General features: G+C 55.8%; 1 protein-coding gene across 1 annotated transcript; it reads left to right on the top strand.

Annotated features, from left to right (window-relative positions):
* Positions 1 to 4636: 4636 nt before the first annotated feature.
* BNIP3 (BCL2 interacting protein 3) lies at positions 4637 to 15474 on the top strand. The gene is made up of 6 exons (XM_032490633.1): positions 4637 to 4844; positions 11318 to 11468; positions 11815 to 11899; positions 12879 to 12985; positions 13058 to 13207; positions 14472 to 15474. The coding sequence occupies exons 1-6, from the start codon at positions 4799 to 4801 to the stop codon at positions 14515 to 14517; spliced, it is 585 nt and encodes a 194-aa protein (XP_032346524.1). The 5' UTR covers positions 4637 to 4798; the 3' UTR covers positions 14518 to 15474.
* The last annotated feature ends 2465 nt before the right edge of the window (positions 15475 to 17939 follow it).

The following is a 17939-nucleotide window of genomic DNA, read 5'->3' on the forward strand; positions in this document are numbered from 1 at the left end:
GAGGGCCGCAGCATCCTTTGTCTACTCATACGGCTGCAATATCTTTCACCCACAATGTCTTCTTCGTTTTCACCTGGAGTCCCCTTTCTGTCCCAGGAGGTGGCCCAGACACACATTCCGCTCCGCCTCTGGGCTCCCTTGGCCCCCAGCTGTAGCGGTTTCTCAGTCCTGCTGTGACTCTGGTGACTTGATGAGGGGAGGGTGTGGGACGGTGTCCTGTGGCAGGCCCCCCTGCTGGGCCTTGGCCGGTGTCTCTCGTGGTGGGACTGGGTTGTGTGTCTTTAGCAGGAGGACCGCGGAGGAAGGGCCCTTCAGGTCACTCCCACAGGGTGCGAGCTCTCAGTGCAACTTGTCGCTGCTGGTGTGGACTTGAGCCCCTGGCCGAGGGGGCGTCGCCCAGGGGTCTCCACTGCCAATGCCTCTCCCCCGTTCACGCCGGGCTCTCGGGGGGAGCCGCCCGCACGGCCCGCACTTCGGGGGCTGCGCTCCCGCCTGCTGAGGGCACAGCACCCCCATGGTGTCCTTGGAATTTTTCTGTGTGGGAGATTTGTCTCTTCTCCCTTGGTGAATTACTCACTCAGTCATGTATTTATGTTAACATGGACCCGTGGGAATCTGATTCTTGAAGAGAACCCCTACCGTGTCCTGGCAGCTCCCAGGGCTGCAGCTTGGCAGGGGGCGGGGGCGTCCCCAGTTGGCTCTGTGTCCTCTCAATGTCCCCTCATCCCTATGGCTTTGGTGGATGTTTTGAAATAAAAATAATTCAGGTGACAAAATGAGACGTGGAGCTCTCCTGAAAGGCAGCCATTTTTAACCTTGAAAAAAGTTTTTTTTGGGGGGAGGTGATTAGGTTTATTTATTTATTTGCTTTTTTAATGGAGGCACTGGGGATTGAACACAGGACCTCGTGCATGCCAAGCACGCGCTCTATCCCTGAGCTAGACTCCCCACACCGTGGGAAATATCTATTTCTGGTTCTATACATTCCAGACAGCGCCTCGCGGGCCTGCTCTCCTAGCTGAGGAAGCAGCCTCAGCAGTCCTGCGCTCTCCTCTCCCGGCTCCCTCGTCTTCCACCCTCATCAGGGTGCCCGAGGGGGAGGCCTGCCCTGCCCGCCTCCTCCCTGCTCCCCCGGTGCCAGGGCGAGGAGGACTTCTGTTAACAACCTCAGCACAGTGGTCCCCAGCTGCACCCCAGGAAGACTTCTCCAGGAGGGGAGAGGCAGGGTTGTCGGAAGGAAGTTGATTTCTCCCTAAGACTGACTTGCCAGGGGTGGTTTCTCTCACGCCCCTCCCACCACCTCCTCCCCCCACCCTTCCCCACAGGATGCCGCGGGGCTTTGCTCTGGGCTCTGCAGACCTCCGGAAGCTTGCCCAAGGCACCATTTGGAATGTGGTGGGTTTTGCTAAGAATGAGAATGTTTTGGGAACTGATAAATCCTTCCTTAAGTCAGAGAAATTCTAACTCTTCAAGTTTAACTTGAAGAGACACCTAGTCAACTGTCAGCTGGTTTGGCGTTCTAAAGTTTTGGTGAAAGATCACCATGTAATTTTTGGCTTGTAACTCCCAGCTTCAGAGAACTGAGCGGCAAGGGCTCCTAACAGCCACACAGGCCCACGGGGCTTTCTGTTCTCGCCTGTTTACTTCTGTGACCAAGGCTCCCCAGGATCTGCAGCTGCAGGAAGGAAAGCTATAAACTGAATGAGGTTGTGCCTTGTCTCACTCTCAGTGACTAATTACCAACACTTGAGATTTGTAATTTTGCTGAGTTGGGAAATGCTGATCATCAGAACGGCAAGCCCATCAGAAAAAAATGTTGCAAGAGCCTTGGGTCTGAGGAAATGCTGTCATTACATTTAAACGTGCATCCACATCCTCTGCCAGAGAAAAGTGATGGGATGGTCAATAACAGACTTACAAAACCAAAAAGATGTGACGTTATGGTGTATTTATAAGGAGAAAGTGAGATTGAAATACAGGTTCAAGAAGAAAAATGAAGATACAAAATTTCCTGTTAAAGAAGGGTAACTATTAACGCGCATTTTAACTGGACGATGAGTGTATCAGATCGCTTTGGTGCTTAGTCGCGCTGTGTGCATTTCAAAGTGTTACGATGTTTGGCTGAAAAGATAATACAGTTTGCCAGAAATAACATCCTTTACAACTGTTTGCATTGGTGATGCAAAACTTAGATGTCTGCTTGACATGTGGAAGGAAGAGTTTTTCAAAATGTGTTCAGGGAACAGGAACGAAAAAGTTTCATAATTATTGCTTTAAAACCTGGACTGCTTTTTCAGGGCGTGGAAGCTGAGAGTGGGGCAGGGCAGTGGAGCAGACCTGCAAGTCGCCCAGGTTTCTTTCCCATTTCCCACTTCTGTTTTCCTTGGACCCCCAACCCTGACTTGGGACTCCTTGGACTTCCCCTGGGCAGACTGCACCCCCACCCCCGGAACCTTCACAAAGGCAAGTTCCTTTATAGTGATGCTGTCAAAAGGTTAGGCCTCAGGTCTCCCCCTTGAATGGGGTCTTCTGAGTAATGGAACCTGGTGGGAGTCGTAGGGGTTCCACGTGGGAAGGGAAAACAGGTGCAGTCAAGAACATTTCTACAGCAGCAATGTGGATGGCCCTGGAGGTTGTCATTCTAAGTGCAGTGCAGTGAGCCAGAAAGAGAAAGAAAATACCATATGATGTCACTCATATGTACAATCTAAAAAAAGACAAATGAACTTATTTACAAGACATAAACAGACTCACAGACATAGAAAACAAACGTATGGTTACCAGGGGGGAAAAGGGGTGGGAAGGAATAAATTGGGAGTTCAAGATTTGCAGATATTAAGTAATGTATATAAAATAGATAAACAAGTTTACACTGCATGGCACAGGGAACTATAGTCAATATCTAGCAGCAACGTGTGGTTAAAAAGAATATGAAAATGATTATGTATATGTTCATGTATGATAAGCACTGTGCCGTGCACCAAAAACTGACACAGCACTGTAAACTGACTAAACTTCAATAAAAATATATTTATAAAAGGAAAGAAAAGCTTAGCTATACAGACTTTCATTTCAGTTTTTTATTCTGTGAAATATGTTCTGCTTTATGTTTGGACCTAGACTTTTCTTTGTGAATTACTTGAAATAAAAGGTGTTTCTAATACATCCAAAAAAAAAAAAAAAAAAAGAAAGAAAGAAAGAAAGAAACATTTCCATGTGAACAATTTCAGGTTATTGCCTACAGAGACTTCCCGGGACTTATAACATTTATTCGTTTTGGTGAGCTTAGCAAATTGCAGGATGGTCAATACACAAAACCCCATTATATTTCCACACATTACTAATAAGCAATCAAGTGATATTTAATGATAGTAATTGTAATGGTATTAAAATACAATTATTTAGGGATATATCTGACAAAAGATGTACAAGCCCTGCACCCTGACAACTACAAGACACTGCTGAGAAAGATCAAAGAACACCAAGATGATGGATAGACACATGGCGTTCATGGACCGAAGACTCCACACCGACAGCTTCTTCAGGGAAGGCAGCTGTCCCAGTAAGGGGGCCTGGGAGGTGTGGGGTGAGAATATTCCCTGGGGGGCTTTGCAATTTGTGTCTCCCAACTAGAACACTGCTGGGACAGGTGTGGTGTTGGATGAATGCCTGTTGAATAAGTAAGAATGAGGACTGACGGTCAAACGGAAAGAAAGGCCAGCACTTCTGCATCCAGAGAGAAAGCTAAGATGAATGCCCTCCTTGGGAGCATCCTTATCCGGAAAGGAAGCAAGGACCCCAAATGAGAACAGCAGTGGCTCTTAGGGCATGCTGAAGTGGGAGCCCCACCGTCACTGCCGTTTGGTGGAGACCCAAAGTCAGGCAGAGGAGTGGGGGACTTCCCAGTGGAAGGGGGCTCAGGTGTGCCGCGTGGAGGCCGGGCCAGGAGGATGGAGGCGGAAACTAGAAGGGCAGCGTCCTTGTGACGGGCTGCTCAGGGGACCGGTCAGGGGACGCAGACATTGGTTATGTTTGGCTTTCTCTGGGTGGTCCTGAGTTGGAGGCAGGGACAGAAATCGGGGCAGCTGTCTGTTATTGATCAGGTCTTGGCCATTTGGGGCCAAATGTTACAAGGCTGTTGAGAGACTTTCTGGACACTGGTCTGACTCCCGCAAGCCTGCCTTCCAGCAGGCGGGTCCTGCAGGGGAGGGGTGGCCCGGCTGGTGGCCGCAGGATGCTGGTCACGTCCTCGGCGGCCTGGCCCTGGCCTGACTGCCCGCAGCCTCACTGTGTTCAAGGCAGAGCAGTCAGTCCCCAGGTAGAATCACAGTGACAAAGAGTCACCCGCCAGGCCCGCCTTCCGCCCGCGCACTTTCTGGGCAATGCCCGCACGTCGCGAGCTCACCTGCACGTCTCCTCCGCCCCTCCCCAGGCTCTCGCCCCGCCCCCGCCCTGGCCCCGCCTGCGCACGCACCCCCCCCAATGTCCCTCCCCGCGCACGCGCGCTCCGCTTGGCAGGCATCGCCTCCACCAGTCCCCTGCCCCGCGCACGCGTCGCACGCGTCGCACGCGCCCCGCGCCCTCGCAGGCCCCGCCCCGCGGCCAATGGGCGGCGCCGCCGCTTATCCGCCGCTTATCCGCCGTGCGTCGGCCGCCGGCGTCAGTCAGTGCGGGCCGCGGGCTGACGGCTGGAGCTGCTGGCCCGGCGCTCGCGCTCCTTGTCTCCTGCGGCTCCGGGTCCCGATCGCCTCGGAGCCCCCGCCGACCCCGACCGCCGCCCCGGCCCCACCTCGACACCATGTCCCGCAGCGAGACCCCCGGGCTGCAGGAGGAGAGCCTGCACGGTGAGCGGGGGAGGGGGCGGTGCGCGGAACCCCGGAGGCCGCGGAGCGGGGCGAGGGCTTGGCGGCTGCAGCCACCTCGCGGGGTGGTCGGCGGGTCGGCTGCGGGACCCCGACCCGAGCCCGTGCGGGGTCTGGTCTGAGCAGTGCAGCCCGGTGCGGGTGCCGGCGGGCAGACGCTGGAGCGCGGGCCGGGTTCGCGGGCTGGGTGCTAAGGCTCCCGCGCCGTGTTCGGGTGACTGTCGGGAGGACAGGGGCTCTGGGGGGTTACTCCGTGTCTGTGCCGGGTAACGTCTTTGAACGTTCACGGTCTCTCGTCCGGGAGCCTCGTCCCAGAGCCGCGCTCCGGGTTGACGTGCGGGCTGGAATCCCAGGACCCCGCGGCCGCCGCCGTCCGCGTGCGGACCCCCGGCCCCTCGCGGAAGCCGGGGCTCGGCGGGCGGCCTGGAGCCCCGCCGCGGGGCCGCCTCCCGGGACCTCTCCTCCGGCCCGGCGGCGCCGACCTTTGTCTTCCCCGAAGCGAGAGCTCAGCGGGCAACAGGAGCTCGTAAGTAAGTTTTGAGAGGACCCGTGAAGCCTGCGGGAGTGAATTTTTAAGTTTCATAAATATAAAAAAACCCCCTAATATCTGAATTTGAGCTGCTAATTTTTCTTATTTCTTAAAACAAGATTTTCCTAGGCAAAAAAAATTTTAAAAATCCTGTAATTCTCTTTAGGTCTCGACATTGACGACTCTTTGAAATAAAAGGATTGAGTGTCCGTCTTTTCTAACAGGGGCTGCTTTGTGAACGGCCTGACGGTCACTCCTGTTACCCGACTGCTTAGTGTTTTATCTGGTGGCTCAGGTCTGCGTCTGGGCGAGCGCTGAGTGACCTGCGCCTCCGTTCCTTGATTGACAAGCCAGACTGCTGAGTCACTGGCAATGCGGAATGCCAGCTCATGAGTTAAAAGATTTGTTTTTCTGTTTTGTTTACTCTATAAAAAGACAGTTACACGCTGAGTTGTCAAGGCTTGGGGCCCTTCTCTCCAGGGTACGTGCTGCGGGGCACCAATCGGCCCCGGCCCAGGTGGGCGGAGTCGCCCGAGTCACGTGGGCCTCGGTCTGCCCCAGAAACGTGAGTCCGGCCGATTGGTGGCTGAGGTGGCCCTTGTGCTCCCCTCTGTTTTGATTTGATTAACCCTTGTTTACCTCCGGGGAACCGGGGACCGGAACCCTGGGAGCTGAGCTCCGCTGCGCGGTCCTCGGAGCAAGAGTTTTCTCGCGTTCACGGCTGTTGTTTGCTCCGCCCCACCTCCCTCGTCCCTTCTAGTTAAAGCTGTTGACTTCCTTCCCGCAGATAAACAGCCCGGGCTAGTGTGCGGGGGGAGATGGTTCTGTGCCACTGTGTCAGCATCATGGGGCGGGTGGGAGGCTGCCTTCCAGGAGAAGCCCTCCCCGCTCTTCTGGGGAGGGACAGGGCAGTGCGCCGCCGCCCGTGACCCTGAGGCAGCCCCGCCTGCGCTTACGCCGCGTGCAGCGGTCAGATGGCGGTTGTCACAGACAGCCCACCGTGGCCCAAGGTGCACGAGGAGGAAGATAGCTGGCAGGTCTTGTATCCTGCAGCTTGAGAAGGGGTTTCGGACAACTAGATCCCAGCGAGCCCCAAAGCGTCACAGCTGGTCAGTGAGGCTCAGGGGTGAGGGGAAAATGAGGCAGGCAGGCAGCAGCAGTTAAGGAGAAATTGGGGCTTCTGGTGAGAGCTGGTGGGCTCCTTGGAGCCTGAGTGACGGGTGCATCAGACAGGTGGCAGAGGGTTACCAAGCTCCTGTCAGGCTCCAGGAACCTGAACGCTACCGGATTGACTTTCTGTTCAAAATCCCTTGTCAGTCACACCTCCTGTCCCACCTGACTTGAGGAGCTTTTAAAAACAGTTGTCTTCAGCCCCCCTCTCCCAGGGAGGAAGCCCTCTGGCTTGGGTGGGAGTTCCTCCAGGCTTTCCGGAGATGTCCTGTGACTAATAGGTCGTTGGTTGGGAAGCCTGTCCCTCCCCTAGCAGGGTCCAACCCTAGCTGCCAGCAGCACCTTAGAGCTTTTCCGAATGAACGCCCCAGGGTCCCACCGCAGCATTCCCAGTCTGGATTTTCAGACCCGTGAGTGAGACTGGTGGAGACCAGGGGCAGGCACCACAGGTGACATGGCCAGGGCTGAGGCCTGCTACCCCAGACAGGGTGGGCTCTGTCAGCTGAGGCTGGAGAGAGCAGTATTTGCCCTGGGACAGAGCGGGCCTTGGGGCTGGGGCTGGGGCTGGGGCTGGTCCCTGGAGTCTCACAGTGGAGGTGGGGACTTAGAAAAGCTGGCGAGCACAGGAGATTTTTTTTTAGAACAAAATAAATGGAGAGTAAGAAATGGGTTAACTCAAGTTTAAAGCTTGTCAGTTTTCCTGTAAAACAACAACATTGGTGGGGCCCAGGCTTTCCACCCGTCTGTCTGCCTTGCTCCCGGGCCCTGTGTCTTGTTAGCGTAAATTACCGGGCAGTGTGGGCAGGGACCTGCATCAGGGTGAGGCTGGCCTGGGTCGGCAACTCACCACCTGGTTTTTGTTTTCTGAGGCCTAATTATACCAGTTATTTGGGTTATTTGCGATCCTGGGGAGGTGCTGTAAGGGTGTGAGGCGTCCTGACCCCCGTCCTTCCTGCTCAGAAGGTGAGGGTCTTCAGTGCAGGGGGAAGCAGATCAACAGCCCCCCTGGGCTTCATTTTCCAGGAAGCTGCCTCCCTGACCAGCTGCTGTAGGTTAATAATAAAACCCGTCCTTTAGTAAATCATTCTTGGAATACAGCTTTTGGACTCAGCTTCTGCCGTGACAACCAGAATGGGGTTTCCCTCAAGGATGCTTGGGACTTTCTGTGAGCTCGTGTGTTTGTCTCCCTAGACTCCTCACTTGGCCCTTGTGGTATACTAAACGTACACGCTGGAACGTAATGTTACATGTCCGCTATGTCCAAATAAACACAACATATTGATTTAACCTTTGTCCCTGGCTCCTGACCCAGAGCTCAGCTCTAAAACCCTTGGAATGTCCTGAGTGAAGGGGGCAGCTTGTTACTCATTAAGAGCCCCTTTTGTAAGAAGCCCCCTTGGAAAACACTCGAGTCTGTGCTAAGGAGGTGGCTCGGGCTGGGGGGCCTGGTTAGCCGCGGGCTGGGAGCGGGAAAGACACAGGAGACAGTTACGAGGGTGGGCAGTCTGCACCCACTCCCCTCACCCACCCCCTGGAGGGGGAGGAGGCTGGAGATGGGTTTGAACGCGGTTGCTGAACCCACCGAAGCCCTGGGGGAGGGCATGGTGCCCGTCCCCCCGGCGTGCCCGTGAGCTCTTGTAGCGGGCTGTTGCTGAGTTGAGTTCTTTCTGAGAGTGGGTGCGCGTAAGCAGAGTATCTCCTGTGAGTCGTTCCAGTGAATTACTGATGCGAGCCGGGGCTGCTGGGGCCTCTGATTTCCTAAGCTGCGGGCAGAGGCGAGAGTAGCCTGGGCGTGGTGTTTGAGTTCATCTGATCAGGGCCAGTCTCCTGGGATCTGACACTAGCCCCATGTAGTGTCAAAACTGAACAGCTGGACAGCCAGTTGGTGTTGGAAAATTGGTTACTGGTGTCGCCCCACCTCCCCTGACCCCCATTTCATGTCAGAAGTGGTGTCAGGAAAGATACTGGCCTTCAGACACCACGTGTGTCAGACCCGTAGGTGAAAGTGACCTGGGCAGCCGGGCCAGAGCCTAGAAGGAGGGAGCCGGGCCCAGAGCAGGGCCTGCGGTTCTGTCCATGCCGCGGGGCCGGAGCTGGCTGGCTGAGTGTCACCTGGCCCCACCTGGGAAGGAAGGCGGGCTAGTGAAGGACTTGCACACTTGAGCCTCTTTTGTGGCGGCGCTCCAGGGCTCGCCTGGCCCGCGTCCCCGCTGGAGTGGCCCCAGCCTTGGTGCAGCTGGGGAAGATGAGCGTCTCAGGAACGGAGTCTGCTGACAGGCAGAGGCTGAGCGGCCTGGGCTTTGTCCACTGAGTCCTGGGCTCCAAGACAGACCCTGCCTTCCTCGTGTGGGCCCGGCCAACATGAACTTGAGGCTGAAAAGTGCATTCATTTGAAAACGTGTGATCATTCTGTGAGCAGCAGCTGAGTGCAGCCTGGCAACGGGTAAACCCCAGCTCACGTCTCACTCCCGGACCTTTGCTTTGCTGCTCTCCCTGCCACTCGGGCTGGTTCTGCTGCAGGCAGCTGCCGCGTGCCAGCGGGCACAGCTCCTCCAGCCGACACGGCCCGGAGCCGCGGGGAGCTGCGGTGGGGCCCTTGCTGCCCTGCGGCCAACCTGACCGGCAGCAGCAGGAGGGGGCCACCCGCCTCGGGCACGCGTTTCTAGTCGGCTGCGTGTGGTCTGCCTCTGGGCCCCTCGTCTGCGGTTCCACCACCGTGATCTTTTACCAGACAGGTGCGCTGGAGAGGCGTGGATCTCTGACACAAAGTAGCAAAACTGTCCTAGGCCCAGAGAGAGACCTGTGCTCGTGGCCAGCTCGATGTCCGCCAGGATAGGGCAGAGTGGGGAGCAGAGGCAGCATTGCCAAAGAGCGATGCCTAGCAGGGGGTGACCTGCCCTTGCCCTGGTTCAGATCACACGTGCAGATTAAATAAATTCAGTTCACTAAACCTGTGTCTGAATGAGTGAAACAGTACAGCAGGGTGTCCTCATGGCGTCTGGTAAGGAAGAGCTGGAGAATTTGAATTAAAATCAAGACCTTCTGGGTTCCCAGAAAACACCAAGTGGAAAGGCAGTCCCCAGTGAAGTTACCTGCAACATACTCCGATGAAGAAAGGCTTGTGTCTTGAATGTTGGGCTCCATGGAGAAGATGGACTGCTCAGCAGAAAAGGAGTAGATTCAGAAAGGATGCTCTCCAGATGGCCAGGAAGCGTGTGGAAAAATGTTAAGCCTCATCAGAAATGAGAAATGCAGAGTAAACCGTGTAAGCTGCCACCACACCCCACAGGCTGGCTAAATTTAAAGGCTGAAACCAAGCGGGAGGCAACAGAAACTCCCTGGTCCTGCTGCGTCGGAAAGCAGTGATGTTTTAATGACACTGAAAGTACACCTGGGACTTCTTCGCCCGGGAGTCCCACTCCTAGGGGCGTGCTCAGAAATGAGAGCCCACGGACACCATGAGATGCTGAAGGTGTTTATACAAACACAGCAGCCTGGTCTGGACGCCATCACACACCTGAGTGGTAGAACCCGGCAGAGCCACCCAGTGGAGTCTGTACAGCGGCAACAGGATGCACTGTTTGGCCACAAGGATGGTGGCCCCTCCAGTCCAACCCCCCAGGAGTTGCTCCTGGCCCCCCGCCTGGCCTCCACTGCTCCCACGCCTGTGGGTGCTCCGCCCCAGCCTCACAGAACCTTCTATCTTCAGCACTTCAGGACCTCTGTTAGGGTTCACATCTGTCCCTCTGTCCCTCCAGTGCATCTGTCTGGTAAAAGATCACAGTGGAGGAACCTGCCAACATCCTTCTCATCTTCCAGCTCTTTTGAGAGGACCTATCAGCCCCCAAAACAGACAAAAGGCAAAAGCAGCAGCGCCCCCTCCCCTGCTGGCAGGTGCCCAGCGCTGCCCCAGCTCTGGCCCTACACTGCCGCGCACTCTGCCGGGCACCCGCCCTCAGGCGTCCCCTGGATGGGGGGCCCCGCCGTCACTCCTGCTCCCAGAGCCCCGGGCTGGAGAGCCCGCCCGGGCAGCTGTTGTTGACTTGGTGAGTTTGTCGGGTCCAAGTGGTGGGGCTGGCAAGAGACAAAGCTCGGCCTAAAATGCTGGCTTGTAGGGTTCTGGGCGCTGGCTGCGTTTGGGGAAGCGGATGCCCGTGGAGCTGAGACCATTGTCGGGAGTTACGATGTCTGCGCGGAGTCTGTCTGTCTCGGAGATGAAACTGCCAGTTTTCAGCTCGAGGAGGAGAGCTGAGGTCTGGGGCTACTTGCGGTGAAGCCTCGGTCAGGGGAACACCTGAGGGATGGTTTGCTCTGGTTAATCGCACTTAGTCAGAAGTCACCTTTGTCGTGTTCTGAGTACATTCATCTGGCTCCTGATGTAAATACATACAGAGAGGGAGTCTTAATTGAATTCTGTGGGGCCTCAGGGTCAAGATGTGATGCTGGAATGTGGAAACAGGTTGATAAGAGAGTTGAAACCTTTCTTTCATTTTTAAATCTCTTTGCCGAGGCCCCTTTTCTTGTCAAAGTTGAGTGCAGGGCACCCTGGCCACTTGGCCTCCTGGCCGAGCATCTTGCCGGAACCTAGGAGCCGCAGGCTTGCCCTGGTCCGCGTCCGGGCGAGGCTCCCGGGCAGCAGGCGCCACGGGTGGGCCTGAAGGCTGCTAGGGCATGATCCCCGGAGATGGCTCTTGTGAGGACCAGACTCCAGCGAGGGTAGGAAGCTGCAGCTCTGTGCTGTTTTTGTCACCATCAGGCTCCTGGGTGGAATTACACTTCGGTGGGAACGGGAACGGGAGCAGCGTTCCAGACTCTGTTTCTATTTATAACGGCGACATGGAAAAAATACTGCTGGACGCGCAGCATGAGTCTGGACGGAGCAGCTCCAAGAGCTCTCACTGTGACAGGTGGGTGTGGACTACAGGGGCTGACGGCCACACACGGCGGGGCGGTCAGCCCCTGCTGGAAATGCCTGCCTGCCAACCTCAGGTCGGGCCACGGTCCCCAGTGGGTTACCAGCCCCCCTTACACAGCGGGCCCTTTGCCCTCCGGTGGGAGGAAGAGCCCTGGCCCCCCCGCTTCTGCCTCGTCTCAGCTGAGAGACGGGGCTGCTGGGGCGGCAGTGCGGCCCGGCCCTGGCAGAAGGGGAGAGTGTGTCTCACCGCGAAGATGCTCCCTGCCGGGGTGGTGGGTGGCTTCTCATGATGGAGAGAAGGTTAACATGTTCTTTTTCTGTTCTTATTCGTTCCCAAGCCCACCTCGCTCACAGACTCCACAAGATATTAACAGAGCTTCTGAAACAGACACGCACAGTCTTGGAGAAAAAAACAGCTCTCAGGTAAGATGTGTAGGTGTCATGTTTGTGATCTGTTTGTACGAAGTTTTCAGTGTAATCGAGTCCAAGTGTGGAGATTGCTACCTTTTTGTAGAGTATGGGGTGGGGCACCCCCAGCACTGAGGGGACTCTGACGTGGCACCGGCTCGGGTTGGTTTAGGATGTGTAGCCAGGCCTCCTGCCTCCCGCCCCCCAGGGACACAGGGAGGGCAGGCTGGAGCAGGGGTGGGGGGGAGCTGGGAGCGGGGCGGCGGGCCTGTCAGTGGGCAGTGCACGGGAGAGCCTGACGTGACCTGGAGGCTTGGCGCTCAGGCTTTCCCAGGGAGCGCTTCCAGAACCCCAGGGGCCCCCGACGGGAAGGCCCCGGAGTGGCTGGCCTGCACCCAGATGTCCAGGGTCCACGTCCAGCTTTGGTGCACCCAGCGTTTGGCTGGTTTTGGTCCATGGTCTAGAGTATTTGCAACATTTCAAACAGGTTTTCCCCCGATTTTAGAGAAGAGTTAGATGACCAGGTACAGAACCTTTAGAAGGCAGAGCGGGAGACCACCACCCGTGATCCAGTGTTCAAGTTCTCCAGTTCCTGTAGTGAGTGTGTAACAGGTTTAATCACAGGCTGACATAAGGTTTTGGTTCTTTTCCCCTTCAAACTGCTGGCGATGCAGTCTTCTGTTTACTTAGCCACATCCCTTTTTGGGCCATTTTAAATGGTCCTGCCTGGCACTGTGGCCGGCATCTCTGGACATCTGTGTTGTAATTACTCGGCGTTGCTTCCTGGGGGCAGTGACCACAGCTCCTGGGACTCCCGGAGTCCGAGTGGGGACTCTCTCCCCGGGGGTGTGTGTGGAGTCGAGGCAGGAAGCTGGGGAGCTGAGCCCCCTCCCCACCTGGCCAGCTCCGAGCTTAGCTTGCTGCCCGGGCGGGAAGGCACTTTCTGGTGTGGATGCCACAGGGTAACCTGCTCTCACCATTCACTGCGCCACAGTCCGAGGAGGATTACATGGAGAGGAGGAGAGAAGTCGAAAGCATCCTGAAGAAGAACTCAGACTGGATTTGGGACTGGTCAAGTCGGCCAGAAAACATCCCCCCCAAGTGAGTCTGTTCCTCTGGGGCGGGGCCCCCGGGGCGCGGACCCTCCGCTGACGAGCGTCTCTCCGCCCGCAGGGAGTTCCTCTTCAAGCACCCGAAGCGCTCGGCCACGCTCAGCATGAGGAACACGAGCGTCATGAAGAAAGGAGGCATCTTCTCCGCAGAGTTTCTTAAAGTCTTTCTTCCGTCTCTCCTGCTGTCCCACCTGCTGGCCATCGGGTTGGGGTGAGTGACCCCCGGCCGGCCGGCGCATCTGGGGCCCAGCTGGGTCTCGGAGACACACCCCGGGGCCTGGACGCCGTCTGCCGGCGGAGACTGGTTTTCCGTCTCTTGACCCGGGGGCCTGTCTGGCTGCTGCGCCTGGACGCTTGTGTGCAGGTGCGGGTGGGAACCACGCCTTTCGGCTGCAGGAGGCTGGTCCCAGGCACTCGCCTGCAGTTCCTTGGCTGAGCTCACTCAGCAGCAGGAGAAACCGTGCGGAACACACAGGTGCAGCTGGGGGCCGGCGCCCGGGGGGAGGCTGCGCCCCTGGTCCCGCTCTGGGTGGGCTTCTGTGGTGCAGCCCATCCACTGGGCGGGCGGTGAGATCGTCAGGACGGGCTTCCGACTTAGGCTGGTGCCGCCGGCTGGGGCTGGCGTCCCCGCACGGTCACCCCCCAGGCCCCGTGAGCGTGGCACAGGGACGTCTGCTCAGTCTAGGGGCAGAAGGAGGCATGTGGGTCTCAGGTGACGCCCCGTCCTGAAGCCCGGCCCCTCGCCCGCTGGGTCCCGTCTCCCTCTTGGGGCACGGCCCGCCGAGTCAGTTCTGCTCAGCCCTTGCAGAGTCAGACTCTGCTGGCCTCACCCCGGGAGGTGGAGGTGCTGACTTCTGGAGCTTTCTGCAGAGCTGGCAGTCGGGTGCCGTGGGCCTGCCTGGTTTATAGGCCTTCATTTCAGCGTGGATTTCTGCAGCCAGCTCCCACCCAGTCTCTGCCCTTCTTGCCTCACCCCCGTCAGGATAAAGTCCACTGTCCTGCGTTCCTCTGAGGAACCCCCCCCCCGCCCTCTCCCGCTCGCCCACCCTGAGGGACGCCCCAGCCCCACGTGGGCTCCTGGGGGGCAGCAGGGCAGGGGCTTCACCATTCAGCTGTGGTCTTTGTGAGGCTGGTGCTGATAAACCCGCCCCGGGGTGACTTTCTCGGGCAGCGTGATCAGTTGAGGGAGCAGCACAGGGAGCAGAGGCTTCGCAGCTTGGTTAGCAGCTCCTCGGTGCTGGCGTCCCGGCACTCCTTGCACCCCAGTTAGCGCACAGCTGGGATTTCCTAAATTACGTTACTAAATACACACTGATGAGGGCCTGCAGATGGATTCATCACAAAAGTTTTGACAGGTACGAATCAGTCCCCTTCCTGCCATCAACAAGCAAGACCCAGGCTGCTGCCCCGTCCCGGCTGTGCACACCCGCCCTGAGCCGCCAGACCGCAGTAACGCCCTGCCCTTTTCTGTTAAGGATCTACATCGGAAGGCGCCTGACAACGTCCACCAGCACCTTCTGAGGAAGAGCTGGGCGCGGGATCCAGCTGCTTCGTGTGGTGGGGGTCAGACGCTGGAGTTCGCAGCATAGCTTCCAGAAGCCGCTGTCTTTGTCGCTGGGTGGCTGCACCACTGTGTCATTTCTTCTGTAAATGCTGCGTTGCTCGTTCAGTAAATAAAGACACTAAGTCCCTGCTCGCCCATAATCACACTTATGGGATCAAGTACTAAGCATGTCAGTGATTACCGTCTACTGTCACCGTCTGGTGGGAACCTTTCTTGGGGTATTACAAGTATCTACGTGTAGGTAACTTAACATACCCGGTCACAATGTATGTAGTATTTTAACAAATTATCTGCAACCTTAATCAAGTCAAACACTATTTGGAAGGAACACCGCTGCCAGGAAGGTTCATCCCGAGTAACGCTGCGGCCTCACTCGCTCCCGCAGACAACCCTCACGTGGACGCGCTGTCGGCCACAGATGCCCCTCAGCTCTGGCTGTGCTGGTGGCTCTTTGCCAGAGACGCGCGGAGCGCAGGCTGCACACACGCCTGCCCGGGCAGCGCCCTGGCGGCTGGGCCCTGCAGCACGGGGCCCTCAGCTGAGACTGTTACCTAACCGCCCGGACGGCCAGCGCCCCTTCCCCTCGTCTCTGGATTGCTGAGTTCAGTCTTCCTGTTTGTGGTCAGTTTTTGTGTGCTCATGGAATCGGCTTCATTCTAAGCTGCTCTGTGTCTACTTTGAAAGGCTGGAAATGGAAAAAAATAAATCTTTGCCAAATATTTGGTTACTGTACTTACATATGTTTTAAAACCAAACATCATATAAGCTTTTTGGTTACACCAGGCACATCACCATTGCATGGTTTGTAAAGGCTGCCCTTTGATATGCTGTATAAATGCTACTGTGTGTGTGTGTCTCACTTTTCCACACTAAATTTGGTTGTTAAAATAAACGTAACGTTCTAATTTTTAAAATCTTGGTTTCTATTTAAACAATTCCTTTAGAAGTATAGGCACTTGTGTTTGGAGGCAGCTGACTAAAGGCGTCCAGATCCTTGACGTAACTTACCCACGAGAAGGAAGCTGGAGCCCCCGACGCAGGCCGCCAGGGTCCGTCTGCGTCACAGCAGGTGTGCGTGCCGCCCGCTGTCACGGGCCCCGCTGCACCTGGCACCTCCCAGCAAGGTCAGATGTCCTCAGTGAGATCCCCTTGGAGAGCCAGCGAGTCCCCCACTGCTCGGCGACTGCGGCCAAGACAGAGGCCATGGCCTGAGTCTCTGGCCTTCATTAGAACGTGTCTTGGAGGCCATTCTGCACTGAGGTGACAGTGTTCTGTCAGGGTCACGGACAGTGACGTACAGGTCCTTCCTCACGTTTGGGAAATTCTCAGCTGTTTCTTCTGTCAATCTGCCCCATTCTCCCCTGGAAAACCAATTATTCTGAATTCTGAGTATTTATCCAAAGAATGAAAACACAAATTTGAAAACGTACACGCACCCCAGTGTTCACAGCAGCACTGTTTACAGTAGCCAGGATACGGAAGCAGCCTAAGGTCCACGGGTGAGCGAGCGGATCAAGACGTGTGTGCAGTGCGGCATTACTCAGCCGTGAAGAACACCGGTCTTGCCGTTTTAGATAAGGTGGGGGGGCCTTGCAGGTGTTACGCTGTGAAGTCAGTCAAAGACAAACACAATATGATGTCACTTATACGTGGGATCTGAAAACACAGACCCAACCAAGCTCACAGAGGACAGACCGGTGGTCGTCTGGGGCAGGTGAGGGGGTAAAAAGGCACAGACTTCTGGTCATGGAACGCGTGAGTCCTGGGATGGAACGTACAGCGTGGTGGTGAGAGGTGGTGATACTGTGCTGCGTGTTCCAAAGCTGCTAAGAGAGATCTTAAAAGTTCTCATCACAAGAGAAAACAACTCGTCGTGTGTGGTGGTGGATGCTAACTAGACTTGCTGTGATCGCCTCGGGACAGACGCCAAGTCACGCTGTCCACCCTACACTCACAGTGACGTCGGCCATACTGCACATTTCAGAACTTTCTAGTAAGAGCTGCAGAGCTACACTGCATTCAGATACTTAGACGTGGGAAAACAGGTTTTCCCCTGAGAGCTATTTCTTGGAAAAATTAATGTTTCCCATCCTTTATGGAACATACATCTTTAAAAGATACCCCTCTAGCCTCTATGGAGGACAGTATGGAGGTTCCTCTGATCCAGCAGTCCCACTCCTGGGCGTGCATCTGGAGGAAGGCTCACAGCAGCACTATGTACAGCGGCCGAGGCATGGAAGCAGCCCAAAGGGCCATCAACAGAGGACTGGATAAAGAGGATGTGGTGTGTTTATACAATGGAGTACTACTCAGTCATAAAGAGAATGAAAATATCGCCATTTGCAGCAACATAGATGGACCTGGAGATTGTCATATTGAGTGAAGTCAGAGAGACAAATACATGGTATCATTTATATGCAGAATCTAAAAAAAAAAATGACACAAAGTATTTACAAACCAAAAAAGACTCGGACATGGAAAACAAACTACAACTACGGTTACCAAAGTGGAAAGGGTGGGGACGGATAAGTCAGGGGTTGGGGATTAACAGACACTCTAAGTTAGACACACTAAGTTACTGTATACAAAATAGATAAACAGGGACCTACTATGGAACTATGTTCAATTTCTTGTAATAACATAATGGAAAAGAATCTGAAAAAAAATAAGCCCACGTGTATGTGTAACTGAGTCACTTTGCCGTACACCTGCCTGAAGCTAACATTGTAGATTAACTACACTTAAGTAAAAATCTAAAGATACCCCAAGATTTACAATGATAATTTACTACTGAAAATCAGCTTTGGGGCAAACAAGGGAACTGTCTCAGGACACAGAATACACCCCAAAGAAACACGGTGCAATCTGATGAGGGCCTGCCGTCCCAAGGCCCGCACTCAGCTCTGGGTGTGCAGGCCAGGTGGGGCCTGGGACCCTGCAGACGCAGTCCCCACCCCAGGGTCTGGTCGGGGAGCAGAGCCTGTGAGAAGGTCAAAGACGTCTGGAGGGTGTTCAGGATTCAACCTCAGATGGTGAGATCTAAAAACTGAAAATCATAACCTATCAGACCTTCCCTCCAACTGCCCAGTGGAAGATGAGAGCCGAACAAGTCACCTCGACTCGCTCACTCACCGGACAGACAGACTCGGAGGAATCAGTTTCCCTAGTCCAGTGTCTTCAGACAGCGGGGCTGGGGGTGAAGACCGCTCTTAGGACAGAGGGGCCTGGGGGCATGGGGAGGGCAGGGTGGAACCCCAGGCCAGGGCTGCAGAGGCGGAGTCGGGCTGGGCCTAACCCTTGGAAATGCCCACACTCACAGGCCGCCCTCCGCCCACGTGACTCTGGCCCTGCCCCGGGCTCAGGAAGGCCGCGTGCCCGG

Source organism: Camelus ferus, chromosome 11 (assembly GCF_009834535.1).
Source record: "Camelus ferus isolate YT-003-E chromosome 11, BCGSAC_Cfer_1.0, whole genome shotgun sequence".
NCBI classification, from domain to species: Eukaryota; Metazoa; Chordata; class Mammalia; order Artiodactyla; family Camelidae; genus Camelus; species Camelus ferus.

Excerpts from the sequence above, each read along its gene's own strand:
- BNIP3 (XM_032490633.1), top strand. The coding sequence starts at position 4,799 with ATGTCCCGCAGCGAGACCCCCGGGCTGCAGGAGGAGAGCCTGCACG. Across the intron at positions 12,986-13,057 it reads CCAGAAAACATCCCCCCCAA|GGAGTTCCTCTTCAAGCACC; the intron begins GTGAGTCTGTTC and ends CTCCGCCCGCAG. Across the intron at positions 13,208-14,471 it reads CTGCTGGCCATCGGGTTGGG|GATCTACATCGGAAGGCGCC; the intron begins GTGAGTGACCCC and ends TTTTCTGTTAAG.